The sequence below is a fragment of the Zingiber officinale genome, chromosome 9B (genome assembly GCF_018446385.1).
Source record: "Zingiber officinale cultivar Zhangliang chromosome 9B, Zo_v1.1, whole genome shotgun sequence".
Classification (NCBI taxonomy): Eukaryota; Viridiplantae; Streptophyta; class Magnoliopsida; order Zingiberales; family Zingiberaceae; genus Zingiber; species Zingiber officinale.
Window position 1 is genome coordinate 103,137,342 of NC_056003.1, and position 24,745 is coordinate 103,162,086.

The window sequence follows — 24,745 nt, forward strand, 5'->3', positions numbered from 1 at the left end:
AAGAGTGAGAGAGAGTTATGCACACGAGTGCTTGAATTTATGGAGGCTCATAGAAAGAGAGTGGTTTGGAACGAAGATTTTAGGTGGTATATGAGGAACTTTCAGAGTAATATTGATGAGTTGTTTACATATCATAAACGGGTAAGGGATCTGAGATGGGTGGTTAAGACTTATCCTGAGCTTCCAGATCTCCCCGACCTTCGACCTCATCGACCATTTTGATTTCATCAGGACGATGAAAAGTCTAAGTCGGGGGGGGGGGGGGGGGGTTGTGTCTGTCTGCACAACTTGAGTCGAGTCGAGTTTTCTTTTATTTCTGCATTTTATTTTGTTTTGCATATTTTATTAGTCTGTTTTGTTTATTCACATTTTACTAGTTTCATATTTTTATTTGCATCTTATTTGCACTTTACTTTTTTTATTGGCATTTTATAAGTTTCATATTTCTAGTTTTGAGGCATATTTGAGAACATCAAATCTTCTACTTTTTCTGCTACTTGTCCGATAGCAAAATGACTAGCATTTTCTTAGTTTATATGTTGTCAAGATAGTGTTAGTATGTTTGGTGTATCTCCTTTCTCTATCTTTAGTAGCATGAAATAAGCTAAGCATTGTATGGAGTTTGGTATTAGTTTTGGCCTAACCTTAAGGATCTTATTTACACTACACTTAAGTACTTAACCTTGAATAGTAGAAATATTTTTGGAATAGTTATGATTCATCCAAATTGTTTAGTACTTTTGTTCCCATGGTGATTTCTTATTTACATTTTGGTTACTGGATGACCTCGGATCATGGAAGCTTATTTGGAAAAATCTAAATCCCAACATATGCATCCCGTATGTGTGATTAGTGCTATAGCACCAAAAATAATAATAATAATAATAATAATAATAATAATAATAATAATAATAATAAGGGATAAAAAATAGTTGTTGTGAGTGGAAACTAGCAATTCACCCCTTTGAGACCGAGTTAGGTTACTGGAGAAATGAATGTTATGTTTCTCTTGATTCCGAGAAGTATCCTTTGAGACCTTGTGTAATTTAAGAAAAATGAACCAAGTGTGTGGTAGGTAAGTGTCTATCACCGGGAACATTAGGAACTCAATTGTATGACGACTTAACTAGGACAGAGAATTGAAACTTGAAGAGTTTGAGTTACTTATTGCACCGAGCACAAAGAACTTATGTTTAGGCCATACTTAGGTTACTCTACAATCATGCTTATCAATGAAACTAGTTGATAGAGTTAGGAGAATGCACTAGGGATTATGAAACACTGTTAGACACTCATGAACATAGTTTGCAGCATTTTGCTTGAGGATAAGCAAAGGTTCAAGTCTGGGGGTGTGATGTGCGTAAATATTATGATCGTTTATGCATGTTTTAATGTACATTCACTTGCTTTATACGTATATATTCCTTGCATGATCACCTCTTTTATCATGTATTCATCATATATACTCTTTTATTCGGATATCTGCTCTTTGTTTGGTTTTGTGTTAACAGGGACAACTTTTGGAGTGAAAATGGTGATTGTCGATGTACCGGAACAAAGTAGAGAGCACGTTCGTGCAACCTTGCACGGCCGTGTGGCTAATCCAGAGAGGGATTAGAGCATGACCGTGTAACCCTGCACAACCGTGCCTCACAACCAGCAACCAAGCAAGGAACGGTCGTGTAACTCTGCACGGTTGTGCCCCCCCCCATGACCGCAATCAAGCAGAACACAGTCGTGCAATCCTGCACGGCTATGTCCCAGGAGCCGAGCTCGGAGTTCACATGGTCGTGCCAATTGGCACGGCCGTGCAATGCAACCAAAGCCAAAGAAGGGCACGATCGTTCCATCCTTACACGGTCGTGTCGCCGCAGCCGCGCCCTAGCCTATAAAAGGGTTTTAACCTTTTTCCTCAAAGGGGAGAGAGCCGGGGAAGCGAGCCGTCAACAGGAGAATCACTTTGGTGTTGTTCCACGCCGTCCAGGACAACGGTCCAGTGATCTTTCATCACCACATCAACTCTAGAAGCAAAGGATTAGATCCGAAGATCACTCGTCGTCGTTGCATAAGCATACTTCTTCTTTCTCTCTTCATGCTTGAGGATTGTATGTTTAAATACACTATGTCTTTGGGTTTTTCTCCGGCGTCTATGGAGTAGAGTCCTTGTTCTAGGATGAGGGAGTAATTGTGGATTGGTTTTGATGTAAGACTCGTATTATGCTTATATTCATTGGATGATTTCATTTTCTTTGTTTCGACTACTCGATCTCTATATTGTGTTGATTGATTGTGTAGGAATTGCCAACCTCGTAGAGGGAATATCTTAGATTGTACACCCTAGGGGCCCTAGTGACAGGGGTAACTCATTCACGGACATCTAGGGTACTTCCTTGAAAGGAGAGGCGACTCCTCCACAAGGAAGTAAGAGACCAAACTAAGCTCCTTAATTCTATCCTTGATAAAATCAATTAGAGTTGTGTCCTTGTGATCTACCGAGGTGCCCTAGTGATAGGGGTTAACCGTAACAGGATTTCATAGGGATCATCTTTGTTTGGTGCTTAAGGATAGTTGCTTTAGCTTCCGATGAATGCATGCTGATGGACAATGAGTATAGGATAGTATGTGATACATCAATACCACCACAATGAAACCGAACTCCTAGAACTCTTCATAAACCAAGTTGATTACTTCTCGTTGCTAGTTCTTGTTTCCGTTTCCCAATCTCTTTTCTTAGATTACTTACAACCATCGATAGTGTAGTTAATCCTAAGTGTGACATCGCTAGTGCTTATAACCAGTCCTCGTGGGATCGATAATCTTTATTACTGACGATGAATCCGTGCACTTACGGAATCGTAATACCATGGGGACTTCATATGTGAATCGGAGATCATCCAGATCCACACCGGTGAAGGTCGAGACTCCAGGAGCATATGCAAGCATAGGGGAGTCCATGAGAGGTTGCAAATACAAAGCGAAAGGGTCAGAACGCAGAAGGTAGCAAAATCAAGAGGAAGACTTAAGTTAGAGGCGAAAGGTTCAGTGAAGTGGAAGGAGAAGGATATTTATAGCTGTCAAGGAGGGCGTAGAGGGCCTCATCATCAGCGCCCATCATACGATCCATACACAAGGTAGTTGACATCATCCACAGGCTTAAAAGCAACGTGGGCCATAGGATCGACATAGAAAATCATGCCAGAAGGTCATGTTAGAAGGGAGCTGTCATGGCTTTGGGAATAAGTGAGACTATAGTAGCTCCCCCTCGGACCGGCAAGGGGACTCTTAAGTATCGTGGATCACTACTAATCGAGTGACTAGATCGTGAAACTCGGTCAGGGTTCTGTTACGATTCCGCAAGTGCACGGATTCGTCGTCAGTAATATATAAGATTGTCGAACCATAGGGACTGTTGATTAAGCACTAGAGACGTCGCAAAGTAAGTTATCTAGACGGTAGAAAGTTGGCTTTGGCGCTTGCAAACTAACGAGAGTGATTGAAGAGAGAAAGAGAAGGATGAGAGAGTCGATCTTGGAGGGAATTGAGCTTTGTGAAATCGATTCTAGGATTTCGGTTTCGTCGTGGTGGAACCTGATGCATCATGTCCTATCTTTTGCTCATTGTCAATCAACATACCTTCGCAGGAAGTTAAAGCTACTATCCTTAAGTACTAATCATAGAAGATCCCTGTGAAATCCTATTACGGTCAACCTCTGTCACCAGGGTACCTCGGTAGATCACAAGAATACAAATCTAATCGGTATCATTAGGGATAGAGATAGGGGTTTGGTTTGGTCTCTTACTTCCTTGTGGAGAAGTTGTCTCTCCTTTCAAGGGAATATCCTAGACGTCCGTGAACGGATTACCCCTATCACTAGGGCCCCTCGGGTGTACGATCTAAGATCCTCTCTTTACAAAATTAGCAATTCCTACACAATCAATTAACATGACAAGGCAACAAGTCTCATGCATATCAAATAGAAATGAAGCAAGAGAAATAATCCAACGAGCAAAGGCACAAACATGAGTCTTACATCAAACCCTATCCAAAACTACTCCCTACATCCATAGAAAAGGAGATCTACTCCATTGCGAGATAGGAACAACCCCAAAACATAAAGTAAAGCACACTTACAACCCTTGATGTGAGAAGAAGGGGAAGAAGAGATGCTTGCCAAGGTTTCCGATGTCTTGGTGATGCCTCCTTGCTCTGGAGATGGACGGAATGTCGAGAGATGGCGGTGGATGAAGCTCTAGGGTTTTCCCCGAAGGGGAGAACCCTTTCCCAAGGAGAAGGGGTGAAATCCCAAACCAAAGATGATCCCAAGAATAGGGTTCTTGACCCTTTTATACCTCCTCCAAGCTGCCCAGTAAAATCAGAATTACAGGTGTCCTGTAAACCAGGATTTTCACCCATTAAACAAGGTTTTCTCATGATTCACCCTGAACTAAAATTGTATCACTTGAAATTATATTCAATCTGATACTTGGATCGAGCCCTGGTTCCAACCGAGCCGAAAGGTATGGCAGTTCAAAGTTTGGTCTGCGATCTGGGCGGAGGTCCAGTTGAGCCCGCGGTTGGGAGGTATGGCCGTGCCATTTAGCACGGGAAAACATTGCTTTCTCTCTGTTGGATCTGAAGAAAAGTTGTAGATCTTAAAGTCAGCTACGTTTCGGTATAAAGAACAGTCTGAAACTCCAATGGAGTACAAAGTTATGGCTGAGTTACGATCGGTCTGCAATCTGCCCAGAATTCAGCACAGCTCTGTTTTGACGTGGCATAGCCCGTGTTCTTCGTCACACGGCCGTGTGGAATCCACATGGCCTCACACGGCTTCCTCTCTGATTGAGTCACATGGCCGTGCAAGGTTGCACAGCCGTGGCCTTCTACTTCTCTGCCAAGGTCACACGGCCGTGTGGATTCACACGACCGTGACCTTCTCTACCTCTGGAATGTTGGCACGGCCGTGACATTTGGCATGATTGTGTTCTGCTTGGCCACGGGGTGTTTGGCACGGTCGTGCCATTCGACATGACCGTGGCCCTCTTCAAATCTGGATTACAAGTACGGTCGGAACATGCTATGGCCACATGGTCGTGTTGGCTACACGGCCTAAGCGCTTTTGCTCCATTTTCGCTCCAAATAACGTCCTGTCAACAAGAGAACACACAAAAGAGCAGATCTCCAAACAAAAGAGTATTTATGCTGAATATATGCTAAGAGAGGTGAATATACATAGAATATATGTGAAGAAAGTAAGTGAATGTGCGTCAAAACATGTATAAATAATCATAAGATCTACGCACATCACACCCCCAGACTTGAACCTTTGTTTGTCCTCAAGCAAACCCGCAATCTAGATTCATGTGGTAAAATAGTGTATCATAATCTCTAGCGAGTCAATCTAATCCTATCAGATGATTTCATTGGTGATTAAGATACAAAAGTAGTTTGAGTATGACCTAAGTAATAGTCCTCCGTGCTCAGTGCGAAAGTGGCCTAAATCTATCAAGTTTCAATCCCTAAGTTTAGTCAAGTCGTCATAAAATTGTGTTCCTTATGCTTCCGGCGATAGGCACTTACCTGCCACACGTAAGGTTCGTTCCCCTCAAAAATGTTATGCAACATCTACACAAGGTCTTAAAGGAATACTCAGTATCAAGAGAATCATAGCATTCATTTCCCCAGTAACCTAACTCGGTCTCAAAGGGGTGAATTACTAGTTTCCACTCACGACAACTATTTTTTATCCCTTATTTATTTTCTTTGAATGTTTGCAAAGTATTAAACTTGAACAAACTTTCAATTATTATTATTATTATTATTATTATTATTATTATTATTATTATTATTATTATTATTATTATTATTATTATTATTGGGATTGATTTTTCCAAATGAGCTTACATGATCTGAGTTTATCTAGTAACCAAAATGTAGTTGAGAGGTTACCATAGAAGCACAAGTACTAGTCCAATTCTATGAATCATGACTATTTTAGAGTTATCAACCATAAAAAATAGACATAGTGTATAGCGATCCTAAAACCAAGTCAATACTTAAATTCTTATAGTAAAAACATTGCTCACTTCATGCTATCAAAGATAAAAAAAGATAGATCACTAAACATACTAGCACCATAAGTAGCCAATAAATCACATGAAATCTAGAATAAACGTGCTAGTATTTTGCAATAAGAAACAAACAATCATGATGTGATGTAAGATGCAACTAGCAAAAATTTTATTAAGTAAAAAGAAATAAGCAAAAACTGAACTAAACTAAATGCATCTAATGCATCCCCCCAGACTTAAAATTTTTATTGTCCCAATGAAAACTAAGAACAATGTGGATGAGATTTAAAGTAAGAGAAGTTACCAAGTGATGAGCTCCAAATCATTGACATTCATGTTTTTGAAGATACTCCTCTATCCAATGCTCACATTCCTCCATAACTTTGAAATCTATGAAAATAAGATAGATAAGAAAAACTAAGTAGAGGGTATGATTTATTATCAATGAAGTAAAAATAAACTAAAACTAAAATGAAAGCAAGATTGAACTTGGGTTGCCTCCCAAGAAGCGCTTGTTTAAGGTCATTAGCTCGACCACCTCATTAGATCCATCGAAATCTCGCTCTTGGAGGGGTAAGATATTTCATCACCCTCCTACCAAGGGCTCTTATTATGGAGGGAGCTTTCAATATTGGAGTTAAAAAATGAAGTATCGCTCTCTACTTCTTCGTGTTCTTTGAAGTTTTTTCAGGTGGTCGAAGATAGTTCAGATTGAGCTTCCAAATATTAGCCCAAGTGAAATCTGCACATGCAAAGAAAATACAAATCTCCCACAAACGTATTAGATAAGATAGAGTCATAACCATATTAAGATAAGCAGGATAAGAAATAAAAACTGAATCACATCCAACAAAGTCAATGATAGATACCTCTATAAAATTTTCTAAAAGAGTACAAGAAATACTAACCTTATTTTGCTGAGAGATTCCTGAAATTTATAAACATGTGGATGTGACCTCTTCTAAATCAATTGATGGGTCTGGCTCTAGCTCAGGTGTTGGTGATACAATAGATGGTGATTCTTGGGACTCACCCATATCTACATGAGTCCCTACACATTGGTCCACAACATGTTCAACCCTTGCAATTCTTACCTTTAAGGGTTGTGTGGACGAAGGAGGTGATCCTTGAGATGTTGTTTCCACAATGCAGCTCCCTATACATTATTCCAAATCATCATCATCAACACAAGCATTGAAAAATAAACCAACGTCTATATCTTTAACAGGAGAATCAACTATAGGAGGATCATTGACTTCGTTTGCATTTTTAAGTTGATCTACCTCAATACATTCGTCATCTGAAAATTTAATTTCATCATAACACCTTGTAAACCCAGAAGGTAGATCTGAAAATTTGTTATCCACTGCATTATCATCACAAACCTCATCTGAAGAGTCCTCATATTCATATACATCCAGAAATCTACACTCAACCATATTGGTGTCACAGAATTTGCCAAAGTCTTCATTTTCATTGACCCTCACTAGCCTTTGTGGAAAAGGAACCTTTAGTGAAGGTCTTGGGAAAGGTACTTCCTTTTCCCCATATTCCCTTTGAGCTTCCGGAGGAGGTCCAATTTGCTTATCTAGTGTTGGTGTGATTAATCGTTGAGGGAAGGGCACTTGTGGCCTTTGTGAACTTCCTAGAGTAATGAAACTGAGGTCTTGTGATCTTCTATTATTCTTCTCCTCAATTCTATACAAGTCATTTTTCAGAAGTTCTTCATGATTCTTGTCACCCCTCAACTTAATATCATTACAATTTTCACTAGATCTTATTTGTATAAGAGGGGGATCTTCTTTGAACCATTTTGAAACTATGCTCTCAATCCTTGCCCCCAAATGTTTGAACTCCTCATTCTGTGACTTCTGAATTTCGACATTCTTGGGTGGTTGAACTGCATTTTGTTTGACAGGCTCTCTTGTATATATGGCTTGTACTTCTTGAATTTCTGAGGGAGATTTCATCCAACTTTTGCTCGACCATCCATGGAGGTTCAATGTCACTTGATCAATTAATGTATAAGTTTCTTCTATACTCTTGTCCATAAAAGAGCCTCCAGCTGATAAATCTAACAAACACTTATCTGAAAAAGAAATTCCCCTATAGAATATGTGTAGAATCATCTATTTCTCTAAACCATGATGAGGCCACTGTCTTTGTAGACTCTTGAATCTATCTCATGCTTTAAATAATGATTCTCCATATGCCTGAGCAAAATTTGTGATGTAATTTCTCATATAAATTGTTCTGCTTGGAGGGAAAAATGATTCAGAAATTACTGCTCCAATTGTTCCCAACTTGTGATGCTTTAAGGATGGAGAGAATATAACCAAGTCCTTGCTTTATCCTTAATACTAAAAGAAAATGTCATCAACCGAACTGCATCTGCTGATACTCCTTCACAATTTACCATATCACAAAGCTCTAGAAATGTCTCAAGGTGCAGATAAGGACTTTCTGATGCTTCTCCTCCAAATTTGTTACCTTGTATCATGAAAATTAACTCTGAGTCTAGTTGGAAACTTTCTACTTCAATATGAGGCTGCACAATAGGAGATAAAAATCTTGCAAAAATGGGTGCAGAGAAACCTCTTAAGGCCCTGCTTGACATGTTAGTGCTCATGGATATTCAAGAAATAATTATGAGAGAAAAACAAAAATGAAGAATTAAGAGTAAGAAAGAGAATGCAAAAATAAAGAAAAACTGAACCTTAAACTAATAACAAGAAATAAATGCAGAGTTTTTTTTGTTTGAATTATGAAAATGGAAAAAATAAAAGCTATTCACAAGTCTAGATGGACTAAATTGCTAATCTACTAATGTTAATGCGAACAGTCCCCAGCAACGGCGCCAAAAACTTGTTACGATTCCGCAAGTGCACGGATTCGTCGTCAGTAATATATAAGATTGTCGAACCATAGGGACTGTTGATTAAGCACTAGAGACGTCGCAAAGTAAGTTATCTAGATGGTAGAAAGTTGGCTTTGGCCCTTGCAAACTAACGAGAGTGATTGAAGAGAGAAAGAGAAGGATGAGAGAGTCGATCTTGGAGGGAATTGAGCTTTGTGAAATGGATTCTAGGATTTCGGTTTCGTCGTGGTGGAACCTGATGCATCATGTCCTATCTTTTGCTCATTGTCAATCAACATACCTTCGCAGGAAGTTAAAGCTACTATCCTTAAGTACTAATCATAGAAGATCCCTGTGAAATCCTATTACGGTTAACCTCTGTCACTAGGGTGCCTCGATAGATCACAAGAATACAAATCTAATCGGTATCATTAGGGATAGAGATAGGGGTTTGATTTGGTCTCTTACTTCCTTGTGGAGAAGTTGCCTCTCCTTTCAAGGGAATATCCTAGACGTCCATGAACGGATTACCCCTGTCACTAGGGCCCCTCGGGTGTACGATCTAAGATCCTCTCTTTACGAAATTAGCAATTCCTACACAATCAATTAACATGACAAGGCAACAAGTCTCATGCATATCAAATAGAAACGAAGCAAGAGAAATAATCCAACGAGCAAAGGCACAAACATGAGTCTTACATCAAACCCTATCCAAAACTACTCCCTACATCCATAGAAAAGGAGATCTACTCCATTGCGAGAGAGGAACAACCCCAAAATATAAAGTAAAGCACACTTACAACCCTTGATGTGAGAAGAAGGGGAAGAAGAGATGCTTGCCAAGGTTTCCGATGTCTTGGTGATGCCTCCTTGCTCTGGAGATGGACAGAATGTCGAGAGATGGCGGTGGATAAAGCTCTAGGGTTTTCCCCAAAGGGGAGAACCCTTTCCCAAGGAGATGGGGTGAAATTCCAAACCAAAGATGATCCCAAGAATAGGGTTCTTGACCCTTTTATACCTCCTCCAAGCTGCCAGGAAAATCAGAATTATAGGCATCCTGTAAACCAGGATTTTCACCCATTAAATAAGGTTTTATCGAGATTCATCCTGAACTCAAATTGTATCCCTTGAAATTATCTTCAATCTGATACTTGGATCGAGCCTTGGTTCCAACCGAGCCGAAAGGTATGGCAGTTTAAAGTTTGGTCTGCGGTCTGGGCGGAGGTCCAGTTGAACCCGCGGTTGGGAGGCATGGCCGTGCCATTTAGCATGGGAAACCATTGCTTTCTCTTTGTTGGATCTGAAGCAAAGTTGTAGATCTTAAAGTCAGCTACGTTTCGATATAAAGAACCGTCCGAAAATCCAACGAAGTACAATGTTATGACCGAATTATGATCAGTCTGCAATCTGCCCAGAATTCAGCACAGCTCTGTTTTGGCGTGGCATAGCCCGTGTTCTTCGTCACACGGCCATGTGGAATCCACATGGCCTCACATGGCTTCCTCTTGGATTGAGTCACACGGCTGTGCGAGGTTGTACGGCCGTGGCCTTCTACTTCTCTGCCAAGGTCACACGGCCGTGTGGATTCACACGACCGTGACCTTCTCTACCTCTGGAATGTTGGCACGGTCGTGACATTCGGCACGACTGTGTGCTGCTTGGCCACGGGGTAATTGGCACGGACGTGCCATTCGACATGACTGTGGCCCTCTTCAAATCTGGATTACAAGCACCGCCGTGCCATTTGGCACGGCCGGAACATGATATGGCCACACGACCGTGTTGGCTACACGGCCTAATCGCTTTTGCTCCATTTTCGCTCCAAATTACATCCTGTCAACAAGAGAACACACAAAAGAGCATATCTCCAAACAAAAGAGTATTTATGCTGAATATTGTTGGTTGCTACTCAGAATATCGTACCGATTTTCCTGTACAAAAATTTTGTACAATTCCTGAACCTTTCCTAACAACTTATTGTGTTCTTTAGAAATTAAATTAGGAATCGCAAATAGAGCTTAACATTATTGATTCCAAATTTAACTTATCTGTTCTTAGAGGTTTAAACTTGGATCGCAAACGATGCTTAACATTATTGATCCAAATCCACCTATGTTACAAATTTGATTAAATATTTATTTCTGAGATCGGCTCCCAGGTCAAACATGGCGAGGCACTAGGGCTTCTTGGGTATGGGATCATCCACCACTTCCTCGACAAAGCCTTTCAAAGAAATTCAATATTCAATCTAATTATAGTAACCCTAGGTTTAACCAAAAGGAACAATCGAATCACAAGATCGAAAAACAAAGAAACACTAATTTGATTCACAAATCCGAAACCTAGAATCACTAGCCTCTTGTGTTTGGTATTTCAAAATCCATACAAATAAAACTAGTATGATGCGGAATAGAATTACTAGTTATACCTTTCTTTGTAAGAAACAACTCTTGATCTTCTATCGTATTCCTCTTCTTATCTCGGACGTCGTATGGGTGACGATCTCCCGAAACGAGAATCCACCCAAGCTTCCTTCTTCTCCAAGAAAGTTTCGGCCAATCAACAAACTCCTTGAGATGAAGAACTTCGGCCACCAACCAAGCTCCAAGGGACGCTAGAACAAAGCCTCCTTTCTCTCCTTCTTCTCCAAGCTAGAGTTGGCCACCTTCCAAGCTCCAAGAGATGATGAGGTTCGGCCACAAGAAGAAGAAAGAAGGAAGAGAAGAGGATGAACAATGGTCGGCCACACCAAGGAAGAAAAGAGAGGAATAGAAGAGAGTTGTTATAATGAGGCACCTCTATCATCTCTTTTATATTCCTTGGTCTTGGCAAATAAGAAAAGTTTTAATAAAAACTTCCTTATTCTCTTTGCCAATGAAAATAAATTTAATAAAATTTCCTTTAAAACTTTATCATGGTCGGCCACCTCTAGCACTACAAATAAGGAAAGTTTTAAACACAAAATTAAAACTTCCTTATTTGTTTCTGAAAATTTTTAAAATAAAATTTCCCTTTTAATTTTCCCTTCATGGTTGGTTATAAAAGGAAACTTTTATAAATTAAAATCTCTCTTATTAAAACATGTGGATGATTTCCAAAAAGGAAAGCTTTCTTCAAAATTAAAATCTTCCTTTTAAAATCTACAAATAAGGAAAGATATCAAATCTTTCTTTTAATCTTTTGTAGAAAGCTATAAAAGGAAAGATTTATAATTTTTAAAACTCTCTTTTAAATCATGAACATGGTTACAAAAAAGGAAAGTTTTATTAAAAAATTAAAATCTTCCTTTTAACTACAAATAAGGAAAGATATCAAATATTATCTCTTAATCTTTTATAGAAAGCTATAAAAGGAAAGATTTATAATTTTTAAAACTCTCACTACAACAAAAATGTTAAAAGACAACACCCCTACGACAACAGTTTTAAGAGAAAGCGTTGCGTATTTGCTCAAAGACAACGGTTTTGGCCAAAACCGTTGTCTTTGAACTCCCCATTAAATATAAAAGACAACGGTTTTGGGAAAACTGTTGTCATTGAACGATTTCTTTTTGAATCAACAACACTTTTTACAACGATTTTCTAAAACCGTTGTCTTTAAGCACTTTTTTAGGGGCTACGATAACAATTTTGATAAAACCGTTGTCTTTGGCTTTATTCGTTTAGTCATTTCCGCTCGCAGTTTTGCTTTCCCACTCTGCAAAAATCTTTTCACGCCGTGTTTTCCCCTTAGCGTTCCCAAACCCTAAGCTATTTTTCTTTCCTCTCCTCGACTATCTCTTCACGCCATGACACCAAATGGAGCGATCCGTTTCGTTGCTCTCCTGCTCGCGATGAAGGCAAGAAGCTATCACTCTTCCTCTGCGATTCTTCACCGGTCACTTCAACGGAGACATTCCCACTTCTCCGTGGCCCCGTAGCCACTTCGCCTTCTTTCTCCGCGTCGTAGAAGCTCCTCATCCGTTGCTTACACAAACCGTCGCCCCCTCTTCTCTGGTGGACTTTCGCTTCCGAGGCTCGGATCGACGCCGCTGTGTCTCTTCCCCCAGCTCTGTCCGGGTTTGGGTGGCGAACTCCTCGGTCGAACTGTCCATGGAGAGATTCTGGCTGAATCTAAACCCTTTTCGGTTCAGGCTACTGCGTCGGGATCGATTCCCCTGATAAAGGTGATGCCTATGAGGTTTTATTGTTTGCTTGGCTCCCTTTTTGTTGGATTTAGGTGCTCTCTTATTTGGGAAAGGGCTTCCGAACCTTACTACCCGTGCTCACTCCCATCCCACCCCCGCGAAGATATCGTTGCCTCAAGCTCTTAGTGCTTATGTGAGCTTTGTGGTTTTGGAGCCCGATCCTACTTCGACTGGGATTATGTTTCTGGGAAGTTGACAAAAACCGCACCAAGAATCAACAACCGCAGTGGATTTCCCAATCCACTGCGGTTGTTGATTCTTGATGCGGTTTTTTTCAAGTCCCTTGATTCATTTTGATTGATGGTCCTTGGCCTTGTTTTAATTACTTAGCTCTGCAATTTTACTTTTGGTATACTGTTATTAGGGGATTTGCCCGGTTTGTAAATGTTGGGGATGAAAGGGGAGAGACGCCTCTACATCTTGCAGCACGGCGAAGATGGACTGAGTGTGTCCGTGTACTCTTAGACCATGGGGCTCTTGTTTCTTCTTCCACTAGGGAATATGGGTATTTTGACTGATTTATATACTCGATCATTTGCCATTATGTTTATGTGTCAATTTCTATTTTGAGATCGAAATCCATATTTTTCAGTCATTCTGGGAGCACTCCTCTACATTTGGCAGCTCGCGGAGGAAGTTTGGATTGTGTTCGCACATTGCTTGCATGGGGAGCAGATCGGCTCCAGAGGGATTCATTCGGGTGGGCATATTTCATCTTTTCAAATTGCCTATACTCTTGGAGAAATTGGAACTGCTAGCTTTACAATTGAAATCTTGAACAAACAGACAGTGTATGTTCTTTGTTAGTTGGCCTTTTGGTGATTATCTTCCAACAACCATGAAATCTCTTTTTAGGAATTTTTTAGGCAGCATTTAGCCTTTTTATATTTTGGCTGTCTTTTGTTAGTTGAGATGAATTATAATGAATCAAAATTTTTCATACATCAGGAGAGTCAATTTAAGGAGTCTCTCTCTCTTAATTTTCAACTTATCTACTAACAAACTAATTAAAATTTCTGTGTTCATGGAAGTTTTGTCTTTGTTTCACTGTTATTAAACATATGTTGATCCATATTCCACAGGAGAATACCTTATTCTGTAGCTATAAAGCACAATCATGGTGTTGGTTGCTACTCGGAAAACCTAATGGTTCCACTGTACAAAAATTTTTGTACAAAGGTCTGAACCTTTTCCTAGCTACCATGTGTTCTTTTAAATTAAACTTGGATCGCCTACGGAACTTAACACGTTTGATCCAAAGTTTAATCTATTTGTTCTTTTAGGTTTAGACTTGGATCTCCTGCGGAACTTAACATGTTTGATCCAAATCACCTAGGTTATTAATTTCATTAAATATTAGTTTCCAAAATTGGCTCCCAGTACTGACGTGGCGAGGCACATGGCCTTCTTGGATATGGGAACAACCACCACCGACTAGACAAAGCCTTTTAAGGAAAGTTAATATTTAATTTCCTTAAATAACTTTAGGTCAATCCAAAAGAACAATCAAATCACAAGGAAAAGAAAAAACAAAAGAACACAACATCGAAAACAAATTCGAAATACTAGAATCGTATGCCTCTTGTATTTTGGTATTATTTCCAAAAATAACTAGTATGATGCGGAAAGGAAAAATACTAGTTATACCTTTTAGAAAGACCTCTTGATCTTCTACCGTATTCCTCTTCTAACCTCAGACGTTGTGTGGGCAACGATCTTCCAAGATGAGGACCACCTAGCACCTTCTTCTTCTTCCTTCAAGTTTCGGCCAAGCACCAAAATCCAAGGATGAAGAACTTTTTCCACCAACTAAGCTCCAAGGGATGCAAGTTTTCTCTCCTTCTTCTTCTTCTTCTCCAAGTAGTATCCGGCCACCACAAGAGCTCCAAGCAAAATAAGGTTTCGGCCACCACAAAGAGGAAGAGAGGGAGAGAGGATGGCCGGCCACAACACCAAGGAAAAGAGGGAGAGAATAATAGAGGTTGTGTCTCATGAAGGCACCCCAACCCCCTCTTTTATATTCCTTAGCTTTGGTAAATAAGGAAATTTAATTACAATAAAATTTCCTTAACTTTCCTTGATAACAATTAATTAAGAAAAATTAAATAAAATTTCCTAATCAATTGTATATGGCCGGCCACCTCATGGAGAGCAAATAAGATAATTTTCAATCAACAATTAAAAATTCCTTATTTGTCTTTGGAAATTTTAAAAAAATAAAATTTCTCTTTACAATCCCTTCATGGTAGATAAAAAGAAATTTCTATAATTTTAATTTTTCTACATGTGAATAATTTATAAAGAATAAAAAATAAAATATCTTTCCAATCTACAAATAAGGAAAGAGATCTAATCTCTTTCTTTAATCTTTTGTAGATCCTTTTAAAACAGATATTTTAATTTTAAATCTCTCCAATAAATTATATCTTTCACATAAGAAAATTTTAAAATTAAAATTCTTTTAAATTTAATGGGGGCCGGCCACCTAAGCTTGGGTTCAAGCTAGGGCCGGCCACCCATGAACCAAGGCTTGGCCGGCCCTAGCTTGAACCACAAGCTAGCTTGGCTAGCCCCTACATCATGGGTACGAAGGTGGGTATAGGTGGGTATAGTACTCTATAAATAAGAGACTACGATAGGAACCGAGAGGAGGAATTGGTTTTGGTCTCCCGATAAAATTAAGCATCCCGTGTTCGCCCCGAACACACAACTTAATTTTATCAATAATAATTCATTCCACTAGAGAACTATTATTGAACTACCGCACCAATCCCAAATTACATTTTTGGGCTCCTTCTTATTATGCGTGTGTTAGTCTCCCTATGTTTAAGATGTCGAATGTCCACTAATTAAGTGAGTTACTGACAACTCATTTAATTAATATCTTAATCCAAGAATAGTACCTGTTGGTGCAGGAAGCATCCGACGATCGAACCTAAGTTTTGATAATGGCAAAGGGATTCGAAGTTAAGATTCTCTGTTATCTAACATGTTGAATGAGTGTTTCAGGAAAGTCCTAACTGTGGTTAGGCAAGTGAAAATCCTAGGGGGTGGTAACCCTAGGTCCTAGGGGGTGGTAACCCTAGGTGGAGAAAAGTCCTAGCTGCGGTTAGGCAAAGGGAAAACCCTAGGGGGTGGTAACCCTAGGTCATAGGGGGTGGTAACCCTATGCGGAAAGTCTTGGCAGGTCGATGTCTTCAGGCAAAAGTCCTAGGGGGTGGTAACCCTAGGTGAAAAGTCCTGGTGTCGCGAACCAGGTGAAAGACTGGACTAGCCGGGGAAGCGGATGTCCAGCAGAAAGTAGTGCTGAGCAAAAGTCCAGTCGATCTGGAGGATCGACTGGCAACAGGTAAATCTCCTGAGTGGAGTAGGTGAGGACGTGTTCCCCGTAGAGGGAACAGTAGGCGTCGGGTCGACCTAGGGTTTCCGGATGGAAATCCGAAGTCAGACTCGGACAGTCCGGAGACTGTCTATACTTCATTTATCATGTTTATTGTGCTAACTTTATGCTGCAGGATATTGTTTGGGACTAACATATCTTGCAGGTAGGGGTGTCAAAAATGAACCCGACCCGACGACCCAACCCGAGTCGACCCGGAAAAAATCAGGTTCGGGTTGGACATTTTCGGGTTCGGGTCGGGTTCGGGTTGGAGGGTTGAAGAGTAAAAAAATTTCGGGTTGGGTTCGGGTTGACCCGGGTTGACCCGGGTTGGCTTAAATATAAGGTTTTGTGGGTCTTTTTGGGGTTAAATCAAATTTTATTTTAAAAATTTAGATGTTTTTATGTATATTAATATCATATTTGTATGATAATGATGGAGTATTGAGATAAAAGTGAAGAATTATAGGGAAAATAGCCCAAAAAAGTCGTTTTGAATCGGATTTTCGGGTTATATGGGTCGGGTTCGGGTTGATTGGGTTGGTCGGGTTCGGGTTCGGGTTGAGGTGTTTTGGGTTGAACTCGGGTTCGGGTCGGGTTCAGGTTGGGTTAAAAAAAAAAAAACTCAACCCGACCCAACCCGACCCGACCCACCCGAATTGACACCCCTACTTGCAGGTGCAAAGGAGCAACCTAAAGCCTCGGATGAACAGTGTCCGAGGCGCCTCCATGGAGCTTGGAGGCGCCTCGGGTGCAAAAGCTGAGCTGGCTGCGAAAGTTCATCGAAGGCACCTTGAAGGGAGTATAAGGCGCCTTGGAAGGCGCCTTGAGCAGGGTATAAGGCGCCTCCAAGGGATGAAGTTCGACCAGTTCAGATCTGATCCACGCGGAAGACTAGGCAGCATGGAGGCGCGTTGAACAGCCTTCACGGCGCCTTGAACACCCTTTATAAGGGGGTTTCGACCAGCATCTCAATGAATCAAGTTCTGAGCTTTCCTTCTTCAACGTGCTGCTAACAAAGTCATTCCGAAGTGCTGCTGCGACACTCCGACGACCCGGAGCTTCAATCTTCTTCTTTCTTAAGTTGTCGGTACAAGTTTACTTCAATACTTTCAGTGTAATTTGTAATTTCTATCGTGATTATAGTTGTTGCCCACCGGAAGCGATCAAGGATCGCGGGCCTTCGAGTAGGAGTCGCCTTAGGCTCCGAACGAAGTAAAAAGCTTGTCTCTTTGTGTGTTTTGTTTACTTTCCACTGCGTGTTTTAACTCCGATAATTCTTACGATTCCGATAATCGAACAATTTAGCCACGAGCGCTATTCACCCCCCCCCCCCTCTAGCGCGTCTCAATCCAACAATTGGTATCAGAGCGGGGTCGCTTTGAACTGGTGCAACCACCATTCAAGCATTTTTCGTGGCTTTGTCGTTTGTATAGTTTAAAACCTTACGCCTTTCATTTTTTCCCTCCAAAATTGTTTTTGAAAAATTAATTTTCATCTTTTCACCATTGGTTGGAATTAACAAAATATTACGTTTTCAAAAATTTGTGGTAATATTTTTTTAATATTATTTTAATAATATTTTAATAATATTTTATTTTTTTTTTCGAAATTCCTGAATTACTATCTTTATTTCTCTCCCACACTACTAATCCAAGACTAAGTCTTGGAACAAGTTTTATTGTGTTTATTTTGCGAGATTGTCTTTCTAAAATGGCCCATCAAGAAGGCTACAACACTGCTCGCCCACCGCTCTTCTCCGAAGATGATTTCAGAGATTGGAAGGGTCGGATGGAGGCGTATCTTCAGACTCACTTTGAAGTCTGGATGATCATCAAAACCGAGCTTCAACTGCCAACTGACGGCGCTGGCAAGCCACTATCGTACGAGAACTGGGATGCGAACCTTATCAAAAAGGTAGAAGCAAACGCAAAAGCAACGTATACACTTCAGTGTGGTTTAACGAATAAGGAGCTAAATCGCGTCGGCCCATTCTCAAGCGCCAAGGAGCTGTGGGAGAATCTGATTGAGCTACACGAAGGTATTCTTGATACGAAAATAGGTAAGCATGTTTTAATAAACAAATTATTTGAGCAGACTAATGCTATTCCGGCTGAGGAAGGTGTTGCGTTATTTGCAGGAACAAGCAAGACGAAGAAAGCACTGAAGGCAACTTGGTCCGAGTCATCAGATGAATCCGAATCGGACGAAGAAGAGCAAGCAAGCCTTCTCGCTCTACCAGTACTAGCACATGTTGTTGAAACCGAGTTCGAGTTCGAGCCCGATTCAGAAACCGAGAGCGAATCAGACACCGAGTCCGAGCGAAGCCACGGATCCGTATCCGTTTCTGAATGACCCAAAACCACTGTAAGTGCTCTAATTTCTAGTATTATCTTAGATGATTCAGAAAATTTAATTCCTTACTTATTAAAGAAGTTGGCTAAATCCAACGTCCGGGTTAAGTCGCTCCAAAAGGAGGTAACAGCCCTTAAGGAAGCGACTGACTTCAGTGCTTTAACTGAGCCAGTTCAAATTGGAAGTTCGACTCAAGTCCAACAACTTGAGGAAGAAAATTCTAATTTGAAAACTCAAATTAAAGAACTCAAAGACACGTTGGAAGGGTTCACCTTGGGTTCCAAGAATTTGGATCTAATTCTTGGAAAACAGTGAGCCATTTACAACAAATCCGGACTTGGATTTAAGACCAAAACAAAATATATATCATATCGGTCTCTAGTTAATAGAAACATAATTCAAGCATGGGTCCCCAAATCCAAATTGATTAGTCAAGTTGGATTTGGTCAATATTTGATCCCAAAGGATCAAATATACTACCTCGATAGGCCATATCGAGGCTATGATCCAGGGGGAATTAACAGAAAAACCATTAAAATTAAATAAAATTAAATTCAAAATTTAAAATCAAATTAAAAATTAAAAATTAAATTCAAAATTCAAAATCAAAATAAAAAATTCGAAATTAAATTCAAAATTAAATTCAAAATTAAAAATTCAAAATTAAATTCAAAATTCAAAATTCAAATTCAAAATTAAAAATTCTAAATTCTAAATTCTAAATCAAAAATTTGAAATTCTAAATTCTAAATTCTAAATCAAAAATTCGAAATTCTAAATCAAAAATTCTAAATTCTAAATAAAAAATTAAAAATTAAAAATTCGAAATTAAAGTCAAAATTCAAAATCAAAATTAAAAATTCGAAATTAAAATTCTAAATTCTAAATTCAAAAATAGATGGTGGATCCAAACTAGTTGGCACCTCCAACTGAACTACCCGCAGGGTAACTGAACATAATTTACCCTAAATGGGTAAAACAAGAGTAGATTACCCGGCAGGGTAATTAAGGATAGTTTAAAAAGGGCTAAGTTTAACTTTAACCACAGTACCGGTGAAGTTTTTGGATGATAGTACGATAGGGAAACTTGGGCATCGCATGTCTAGGAAGATATGGCTTCGACCTGGTGCATTTGGCCAAGTGGAACTAACCGAAGCTACCCTTAAATGGATCCTAACTAGTTAGACCAAGGATTAGTATTAAGTTCAATGGGTAGGACTATTTGGAAAACCTCGAAGGCATGGTTACTTTAATGAGTTCCTTTTGACTCACCATAGCCCAGAAGTTTATCCAAAGAATGCTTACTTGTTGAACCCAAAGCTAAACCTGAATCTAACACAAAGTTAAACCAAACCCTTAAATTGAACCTCAATTCATCTCACAACAATTATAGGATTACCTGATTGAAAACTTAGATTGGGTGAGATGACTAAGAAACTTAAAATTTCAAAATCTTTTCAAAATAAATTTCAAAATTATTTAAAAATCTTTTCAAAATCAATTTCAAAATTATTTAAAAATATTTTCAAAATTACTTTCAAAATCATTTCAAAATCTTAAAAAAAAAAAAAACTTATTTCAAAATCCTTTGAAAAATATTTGAAAAACTTATTTCAAAATCCTTTGAAAAATATTTGAAAAAAAAACTTATTTCAAAATCCTTTGAAAAATATTTGAAAAAAACTTATTTCAAAATCCTTTGAAAAATACTTGAAAAACTTATTTCAAAATCCTTTGAAAAATATTTGAAAAAACTTATTTCAAAATCCTTTGAAAAATACTTGAAAAACTTATTTCAAAATCCTTTGAAAAATATTTGAAAAAAAAAACATATTTCAAAATCCTTTGAAAAATACTTGAAAAACTTATTTCAAAATCCTTTGAAATATATTTGAAAAAAAAACTTATTTCAAAATCCTTTGAAAAATATTTAAAAAAAAAACTTATTTCAAAATCCTTTGAAAAATATTTGAAAAACTTATTTCAAAATCCTTTGAAAAATATTTGAAAAAACTTATTTCAAAATCCTTTGAAAAATACTTGAAAAACTTATTTCAAAATCCTTTGAAAAATATTTGAAAAACCTTATTTCAAAATCCTTTGAAAAATACTTGAAAAACTTATTTCAAAATCCTTTGAAAAATATTTGAAAAAACTTATTTCAAAATCCTTTGAAAAATACTTGAAAAACTTATTTCAAAATCCTTTGAAAAATATTTGAAAAAAAACTTATTTCAAAATCCTTTGAAAAATACTTGAAAAACTTATTTCAAAATCCTTTGTAAAATATTTGAAAAAACTTATTCAAAATCCTTTGAAAAATCTTTGAAAAAACTTATTCAAAAACCTTTGAAAAATCGTTGAAAAACTAATTTCAAAATCCTTTGAAAAATACTTGAAAAACTAACTTGAAAATCTTGCTCCCCTAAATTTACTAGACTTACAAGAATATGGAATTAGCCCTGAAAGAAATGGAGATTTGAAGTTTGAGCATGCTTATACTTTAGGGCTCTGATACCTGAACAAAACAATCTGGATAACTTAAAATCTATTTAACATCATGCTTGGACTTAAAGACCAACTAAAATAAATAACCTAAATTAAACATTTAGCTACTCCCTCTTCATCCTAAAAATTAACAAGATCTTACTCCTATTTTTCAAAATTAAGCCTTTAAGCTAAGTACCTTTTTAAACTGAACCTACATTCTCAAAATTCATTGTTTGCAAAAGGCTTAGCTAAAGTGACTCATATAGCAACCTTCAAACTTTCTCAAACTTAGTCACCTTATAAATTTTAACTCTAAATGCTAAAATACTTTTCTAAGTTAAAAGTATTAAAAAGCATATTTCTTTACTTGCAAAATTTAACTCATGGCTTTCAAAAGACTTTTGCTAAGTAAATTGAGACTTTAAATTTCTTTACAAACAACTTGGCTCCAAAATTTAAAAAAAAAAATCTAGCTAAGTTTTTCTAACTTTAGTTAGGTATGTCTTTCTAAAAACAACTAAGTCTCAAAAGTGGCTAAAGACATCATTCGAAATAATCCATATATTAGACTTTTAAACTTAGGTGAAAAATATTCCGTTTAACTAAGTTTTACAAGCCTTCTTCTTCCTTCTCTCAAAAAGATTGTTTTTGCTTTCAACTGATTTTTGATATATGGCAAAGGGGGAGAGTAGAAGAAAATTCAAAGAATTAAAGAAAATTGAAAGAAATTCAAATTTTAAAGTGAGCTTTTATTAAGGGGGAGTCTTTATATTAAGGGGGAGCTCTGCACTTAACTATCATTATGCTTGTATTTTCATGCTTATCTTTTAATGGCATTATTTTCTTAACTTTGAATTTTTGTTGCCATAATCAAAAAGGGGGAGATTGTTGGTGCAGGAAGCATCCGACGATCGAACCTAAGTTTTGATAATGGCAAAGGGATTCAAAGTTAAGATTCTCTGTTATCTAACATGTTGAATGAGTGTTTCAGGAAAGTCCTAACCGCGGTTAGGGAGGTGAAAATCCTAGGGGGTGGTAACCCTAGGTCCTAGGGGGTGGTAACCCTAGGTGGAGAAAAGTCCTAGCTGCGGTTAGGCAAAGGGAAAACCCTAGGGGGTGGTAACCCTAGGTCATAGGGGGTGGTAACCCTAGGTCATAGGGGGTGGTAACCCTATGCGGAAAGTCTTGGCAGGTCGATGTCTTCAGGCAAAAGTCCTAGGGGGTGGTAATCCTAGGTGAAAAGTCCTGGTGTCGCGAACCAGGTGAAAGACTGGACTAGCCGGGGAAGCGGATGTCCAGCAGAAAGTCCGGAAGCATCGAGTGCTGAGCAAAAGTCCAGTCGATCTGGAGGATCGACTGGCAACAGGTAAATCTCCTGAGTGGAGTAGGTGAGGACGCGTTCCCCGTAGAGGGAACAGTAGGCGTCGGGTCGACCTAGGGTTTCCGGATGGAAATCCGAAGTCAGACTCGGATAGTCCGGAGACTGTCTATACTTCATTTATCATGTTTATTGTGCTAACTTTGTGTTGCAGGATATTGTTTGGGACTAACGTATCTTGCAGGTGCAAAGGAGCAACCTAAAGCCTCGGATGAACAGTGTCCGAGGCGCCTCCATGGAGCTTGGAGGCGCCTCGGGTGCAAAAGCTGAGCTGGCTGCGAAAGTTCATCGAAGGCGCCTTGAAGGGAGTATAAGGCGCCTTGGAAGGCACCTTGAGCAGGGTATAAGGCGCCTCCAAGGGATGAAGTTCGACCAGTTCAGATCTGATCCACGCGGAAGACTAGGCAGCATGGAGGCGCGTTGAACAGCCTTCACGGCGCCTTGAACACCCTTTATAAGGGGGTTTCGACCAGCATCTCAATGAATCAAGTTCTGAGCTTTCCTTCTTCAACGTGCTGCTAACAAAGTCATTCCGAAGTGCTGTTGCGACACTCCGACGACCCGGAGCTTCAATCTTCTTCTTTCTTAAGTTGTCGGTACAAGTTTACTTCAATACTTTCAGTGTAATTTGTAATTTCTATCGTGATTATAGTTGTTGCCCACCGGAAGCGATCAAGGATCGCGGGCCTTCGAGTAGGAGTCGCCTTAGGCTCCGAACGAAGTAAAAAGCTTGTCTCTTTGTGTGTTTTGTTTACTTTCCGCTGCGTGTTTTAACTCCGATAATTCTTACGATTCCGATAATCGAACAATTTAGCCACGAGCGCTATTCACCCCCCCTCTAGCGCGTCTCGATCCAACAGTACCACTCAACCTTATTATCATGTCGGACTGAGTCCACCTGCAGGATTTTACATGACAATCCTTATGAGCTCATCTTGGGGACATTATCAACCTAGATTTCTAGGACATAGTTTCCTTCTATAATCAACAACACACACTATAAGTGATGTCATTTCCCAACTTATCGGGCTTATTGATTTATCGAACTAAATCTCACCCATTGATAAATTAAAGAAATAAATATCAAATATTTGTGCTTGTTATTATATTAGGATTAAGAGCACACACTTCCATAATAACTGAGGTCTTTGTTCCTTTATAAAGTCAGTATAAAAGAAACAACCTCTAATGGTCCTACTCAATACACTCTAAGTGTACTAGTGTAATTATATAGTTAAGATAAACTAATTCCTAATTACACTACGACCTTCCAATGGTTTGTTCCTTTTCATTTTGGTCGTGAGCTACTGTTTATAATTTATAAGGTACTGATAACATCATCTTCTGTATGTGGCACCACATACTATGTTATCTACAATATAAATTAATTGAACAACTACAACTAAATGTAGACAATTTGACCAAATGTGATTCTTTATTCAAAATAAATGTTTACAAAAGCTTAGGCTTTCAGTATACACTCTAACACATGGAGCTTGTGCAGCTTTGCTAAACCCATCAGTAGCAGAACCTCTTGTTTGGCCTTCTCCATTAAAGTTCATCAGTGAACTTGATCCAGATGCAAGAGCTCTTCTAGAAGTAGCTCTGATGGACGCTAACAAGGAAAGCGAGAAAATAATATTGAATGAAAGAAAAAAATTGTTATCTCCTGCAAATGTGGATGAAGCATTTCATGATGATGCTTCTGAGGTATTACAACATCTCCTTGATTAAGCATTTCTAATGATTTCCAACTTATAATGGATTTTAGGCTAGTAGATCTTGCGGCACCACAGAGGCTTTGGTGAACTTTACGATATTTTAATAGTTATTTCACTTGTTGAACATATCTTTCTAACAATGGACAACGGTGCATTGTTCGCATGATTGTGATAAGAGATCATAATGATTGAGCTAAGTTTGAGCATGTCTTTAACCTTGTTTAAAGCACAATGATGGATACTTTTATGTTGTACACTTGAATAAATTGTTGATCTTGCACGGTCCTATTCCATAAAGAACTGCACT

The 24,745-nt window shown here is 38.8% G+C and overlaps 1 protein-coding gene and 1 non-coding gene across 2 annotated transcripts; both read left to right on the forward strand.

Annotated features, from left to right (window-relative positions):
* Positions 1–4,520: 4,520 nt before the first annotated feature.
* On the forward strand, positions 4,521–24,511 carry LOC122023242 (E3 ubiquitin-protein ligase XB3-like). The gene is made up of 5 exons (XM_042581315.1): positions 4,521–4,582; positions 13,480–13,620; positions 13,708–13,815; positions 14,198–14,232; positions 24,207–24,511. The coding sequence occupies exons 1-5, from the start codon at positions 4,521–4,523 to the stop codon at positions 24,449–24,451; spliced, it is 591 nt and encodes a 196-aa protein (XP_042437249.1). The 3' UTR covers positions 24,452–24,511.
* On the forward strand, positions 8,212–8,317 carry LOC122025852. Its single transcript, XR_006123877.1, has one exon. It is a non-coding gene; the product is annotated as a small nucleolar RNA R71 (small nucleolar RNA).
* Positions 24,512–24,745: the final 234 nt, after the last annotated feature.